Below are 6113 nucleotides of genomic sequence, written 5' to 3' on the forward strand. Positions count from 1 at the left end.
TCTATCTATCTATCTATCTACATGTATAAATATGTGTATATAGACTTATATATACAAAGAATATACAGAGTATGATATAATATATGATATATAGTAGAGGTATAAATATAAGTATTTGACTATACAATAGATAATATAATATACTATGAGTGTAAGAATATGTAGACAGTGTGTGCAAAAGACAATAATATTGTATAAAATGAGGAATGACACAAGGTAAACGTTTAACACTTTATTATTTGGGTTTTGACTGCGAATGAAAATACAAGTTGCAGATGGTTTTATGATGCACCAACGTTTTAAATTAGATTTTTTTAAAGATTTGTTTTAAGTGGTGTGAATGCAACTCTGAGCTGATGAGAAGAACAAACTGTTTCTTTACAGTTTCCAAATAAAATCCCTTTGACAGGTTATTGGTCTGTTTTTTGCGAAAATAAATGTTATAAAAATGCATATGCACACATTTATATATCATATATGTACCGTATGTTTGTGCCATTCACCCACATTCACACACTGCATCTATGTGCACTTTCTCTATGAGGACAAGGGACAACCTCTGCAATTCAGCCTGCAGAATGGGGGAGACTGGGATCAAGCCAGTGACCTTCTTGTTTGGCGGACGACCGCTCTAACCCCTGAGCCAAAAAGTCCGCCCCCAAAAATGAATATCCAGTTTCTTCAAATTCACAGTGACGAAAATGCCCGCAACGCCTAATATGTCAAAAGACATTTAGAATTACTCTCCCTACTTATATCTGATGTGATTAAAAGCACATCAGATCTTTGCATCAGGGTGGTAAAGTCTCTACAGTTTGGCCCCTGAGCCCAGCCTCTCCACCTGGATGGTCAGGGAGGCAGCTGCAGGTTCATCCACAAGCCAGAACAGCTCGCCGTTGGTTGGGACCACGCGGGCTGCTGGGAACGCCGGACCCTCTCTACCCTCCAGCACTTCCTGTAAAGAGAGAATTACTGCGTTACAACCCAACAGTAGTGTTGATTCAATGGTATGAATCATATTTGTGCAAGGTCATAAAAGCACTGAACCATAAATCATTTTACAATTTAAGTAGGCATTGGTGGAAATTAAAAGATATTTATTCTTAATTTTAAATTGTCCTCCTTTCTACAGATACCAAATTGATAAACAGAAAACCCCACGATAAAGTCCACAGTATATAAAACCAATAACAATACAAAGAAATAAAGTAATTTCAATATATGTTTGGATTCCAGTTGAAAGATACACCCAACATCTGTTCATATAAAAGCGCGGATTATATAATATAATATAATAGCATAGCATAGAATAGAATAGAATAGAATAGAATAGAATAGAATAGAATAGAATAGAATAGAATAGAATAAAATAGAATATTATATTATATTCTCCTGGTCCCATTTAATCTTTCAAACTGCAACTAGTGTTTCCTGAAATAGAACCTGCAGAAACTAGTTCAGCGGCTTTTCTTGCATTGTTGTATTTTTGATCTCCATCTCATATTTAATTCCGCCTGTTTCTGGACCTGATTCAAGCTGATTTCTCTCGTCATGGAAATAGCCGCTTTAAGATTCAGGATTAAAAGTCTCTAAATGTTACCTTCAAAATTGGTGCTTTGCTTCCCCCCGTTGACACAAAAGCCACACAGCGGGCAGCGTTCACCACGGGAAAGGTCATAGTTACGCGCTGCGGTGGTGGTTTGGGAGAGTCGCTGATGGGGGCCACGATCTTCTTGGTTTCCTGAGTATGAAGCACACCCAAACCCAATCATCCATCATGTGTACTGTGAGCAGGCGTCAGAAAGTGCCATTGTGAGAAACAAGATTATACCGTTACTGTCAATTATATGATGAGCCTCACAGAAATGTAGCCAGGCATGACGGTGCAGAACACAAGGCACTCCCTGAATAGACAGCATGACTATACAGAAACTTAAATTGTCTGTATGTGAAGCGGATTCACTGGAGTAGAGTCCTCACCTCCAAGAGAGGGTGGTCCGGGAAGAGAGAACAGGTGTGTCCGTCCGGCCCCATGCCCAGCAGCAGCAGGTCAAACACAGGGAAGTCGTCTTCTGGGAACGCCTGGGTGTTTGAATGGAGCAAAAAAATACTGTTCAGAATCAGAATCAGAAGTATTTTATTGCCAAATACGTTTACACATACAAGGAATTTGCTCTGGTTATTGGTGCAAACAATGAACATAGAAACATAAAAACGCAATAAATACAACATACATAGGAGAGCAATAAAAAATAGGAAACCAGTATATATTTACTCACTGTTTACTTCTTATTTACTCACTTTATACCAATATTTATACAAAGTAACATTTATTTGACATAAACATTTCTGAATAAAAATATATAAAAGATATAAAAAGTGAAGTAAAAAGTGAAATGCTAAATGCAAAACAGTGAACAGTGTCAGATTGCAATATGCAATGTAATGCAGTATAATATAATATGATATGATATAATGTGTTAATATAACACATCCTAGAGGTGTGGGGGTGGAATAAAAAATATATTAAATAAAAATATATTAAAGCTTGAAAGAACATCCCTGTGAGAATATGGAGCAATAACTGATCTTGTACCAAACAGTACAGGGCAGCTACAGATCATTCAAACCAACAATACCATCAGGGAGGCATCTGATCACCCCCATATTTGTTCTAATGTATAAAAATAACCCCAGCCCCCCCCCCCAACAGATGGTATGGCCCAATAGAGCCCTACAATCACTGTTTTGCTTTTTGCATTGTGCATTTCACCTTTTACTTCACTTTTTATAGCTTTTATCTTTTATATATTTTTACATAGATAAGTTTATGTCTAAATAAATGCTACCTTGTATAAATATTAGAAAAAATGAGTAAATAAGAAGTAAATAGTGAGTAAATATATATTGTTTTTTTATTATTACTATTGTTTTTCTTATGTGTGGTGTATTTATTGTGTTTTTATGTTTCTATGTTCATTGTATGCACCAATAACCAGAGAAAATTCCAGGTAGGTGTAAACCTACTTGGCAATAAATACTTTCTGATTCTGATTCTGATCTGATTCTGATTCTGATCTGATTCTGATTCTGATTCTGATTCTGATTCTGATTCTGATCTGGGGGAACTCAGATCTCTGTATCATTTGCCTGAGCAGGGTAATATAACCTGAAGGCATCACTGGCCAACAAACACTACTTTGTCCCACGGTCCATTACAATCTCTAACAACACTTAGGTTGAAATATGTGTTTTTTTTATCATACTATTTATAAACTTTCAAATGTAGATGGGGATGTGCAAATCGACAGAAAAATGTATTGTTTTCGGTTATGATTTTGTATCACAGGGAGGACATTTCTCATCTTATTTTATCTTTTCTTATTTAAGTTAACCTGGGAGGGAGCCATGGAGAGACATTACACAATAAGACAATATAATTTTGGCAAGTTTCTCCAAGTCCATGATGTTTGGAAAAACCTAGATCTTTAACACAATGCTGTGTGTGTAAGAGATGTGCGTACCTCCTTCAGCTTGCGGGTGTAATCCTCAGCGCACTGACTGACAGGCAGAGAGGGGTCGATGGTTAGGATCCCGCTGTCAGGGAGGTTCACCTTGGAAAACAATTTACTCTGGAAAAGAAGCAGAGGTGTTATATTCTGCTCCGATGTGACAGAACAACGTAAATACTAGTGGTGGGGGAAAAAATTCTTAATATTCTTCTTAATATTTTATTTACAATTACATATGTAACAGCCCAGAGGAACTTTAACATCTGAGCATGTTGACCAACTCCTTTTCTGAACAAAAATGCCAATATTCCCAAATGAATTTAACATTTTGGGTCATGACCTTGCAGCCAACTGGACTGGACTCTAGTAGTACACATTTGTTTATTTTTCTCAATTTGATTGAAGCTCTAGGTTACTCTTATTTATATGATTATTCTCAGGTTTATGTTACTCTATTATGTCTGCTTGATGTTACTGTATTGTATTTAAATAATTGTAAGTTATGTGCTGGAAGCTCAGTGTTCATGTGAGAGGTCTCCTATTCAGAAAATAATTACAAAGGTCCTGTGTCCTGAATGTTCAAGGACAAAGTTTTTGCACTTCAGTTAATGTGTAGAAGACAATGTTGTTCACAGAATTAAATGTGACATTTGAAGTGAGGTGAGCAGTCTTATTTTCCTCATTTTTTGTAATGCCTTTGAATAATATGGGGGACACTTGCAGTATCGCAATATATCGCAGAATCGAATCGCAATACTTGCAGAATCGCAATACTATTGAATCGTGGCCCAAATATCGCAATACTATTGATACGTCACATTTTTGCCAATTCCCACCCCTAGTAAATACACACACACACCCACACACTCCTGAACAGATACCTTGTACAGCCCGTAGGTGCTCTCGGGATCATCGAAAGGAAGCAGCCGCTCGTCACAGAAGCCGGCCAGCCACCTGCTGCAGTCCAGCTCCGGCACGGCGAGCAGCTCTTTGCCGAGCATGGACACCAGGCTTCCTCCGGAGAGGCCCAGGGTGAACCGGCCCCGAGAGGCGATGGCCTTCTCGGCCCGGGACGTCACCAGATGGGCCAGCGCCGGACCGAGCTCCGCTGAGGAGGGGAAGACCACAACTCTTCTGTCAGCCATGGCAACGGAATGAATGGAAATGTCTGAGAAGAAGAAAAACAGGGGATGTCAAAGCGTGTTTGTTTATCCTTTAAGAGAAGTAGAGCCGAACTCAGTTTGCTCAATCAAAGTATTTATTTAGAAAGCAATGAACAGGTTACAGCAAAGCAATGGGCTTCCAGTACATTAGGTGTATCAGAGCGCCATGAACATCCGGCGCCTGTCTATTTTATACTCGCACACATCATTGCAATATTTATATTTTCCTTTATACTATCTTGTAGTATTATTTATATTATGGTCACTACTTTTTAATTATTTTTTTCTGTATCATGGTCACTACTGTTGCAATATTACTTATAATACTTTTGTTTTCATTACAATAACACTTCATCATTCCACTTTCTCCCCAGTACCTGCTCTTGCACAGTGTCTGTTTTGCAGGTTGTTTTTGTTTTTGTTTTCTGTACTCTCATTATGTGTAGTTTAGTAGTATATATATTTTGATCTTTCTTTTTTATTGTGCTTCGGCACTGTTATTTAAATTCTGTTTTTCTCTTTTTTGTGAAAGTGAATTTCCCCGTTGTGTGGATAAATAAAGAAATCTAATCTAATCTAATCTAATTTATAATTTGTAGATTAAACATTACAAGAGGAAAAGGTTATTATAAAATCATTTGTACTAAGGCCTTATATCTAGCTAAAACTACTCATATCTTTTATGTTAAGAGTACAAATATAATTTGAAATGCTTCTATCTTTATTTGTTTAGAGAGTCAGTCACAACCTATAGTTAAAAGCTGGAAATCCCAAAAGGGAACAAATGAGTTTGAGCAACATTTTTAAGGAAGTTTCAACAATCTGTTATGCAAGTGTTCCTGTTGCATCTCTCCTCTGACACATTATATAAACTACTTGTGTGTTTGTAGGTTAAAGCCTTATTCTAATGTCATTTATTCTAAAGTTGTAGCTGAGGCTGTGCAGACAAGACACTGGGGATTAAACTACGAGCCACAGGAAACTGCTTTGACCATTTGTTGGACAACATCCGGGAGAGGAGACGATTTATTAACATAATAAATAAACCTGACATCTGACCAGAAACTCATCAGTTAAAAAACAATACGTTTCATTACCTTGTTGGAGTCTGAGGTGCCGACTGTCATGAGGAGGATTTTCAGTCGGCTAATGTAATTCGACGGCACCACTTCCTGGAACGAGTTTTCACCAGCCAATCAGATTCTTTGTTAAGACCGCACTGCATTCTGGTCAGTCGAGGATATCCCACACAGACTGTCTGATCCATAGATATCATATATAAACACCTTATATATATGTCTATGGTCTGATCCACTACTAATAAATAATAAGAAAAAAAGGTAATTTATAAAACATCTATGTATATTTGGAGTTCTGGTTACACAACACATACTAATGTTTAAGTTAACTCTTTCTTGATTGCAAAATACAAATCTTT

At 37.2% G+C, this 6113-nt stretch overlaps 1 protein-coding gene across 1 annotated transcript; it reads right to left on the reverse strand.

The window, feature by feature from the left end:
* Window positions 1–219: 219 nt before the first annotated feature.
* On the reverse strand, window positions 220–5837 carry pgls (6-phosphogluconolactonase). Its single transcript, XM_061090481.1, has 6 exons — window positions 5773–5837; window positions 4394–4680; window positions 3525–3632; window positions 1981–2082; window positions 1601–1741; window positions 220–955 (listed from the first exon to the last, which is right to left on the reverse strand). The coding sequence occupies exons 2-6, from the start codon at window positions 4655–4657 to the stop codon at window positions 809–811; spliced, it is 762 nt and encodes a 253-aa protein (XP_060946464.1). The 5' UTR covers window positions 4658–4680; window positions 5773–5837; the 3' UTR covers window positions 220–808.
* Window positions 5838–6113: the final 276 nt, after the last annotated feature.

This window comes from Limanda limanda, chromosome 17 (genome assembly GCF_963576545.1).
Source record: "Limanda limanda chromosome 17, fLimLim1.1, whole genome shotgun sequence".
Lineage (NCBI taxonomy): Eukaryota > Metazoa > Chordata > Actinopteri > Pleuronectiformes > Pleuronectidae > Limanda > Limanda limanda.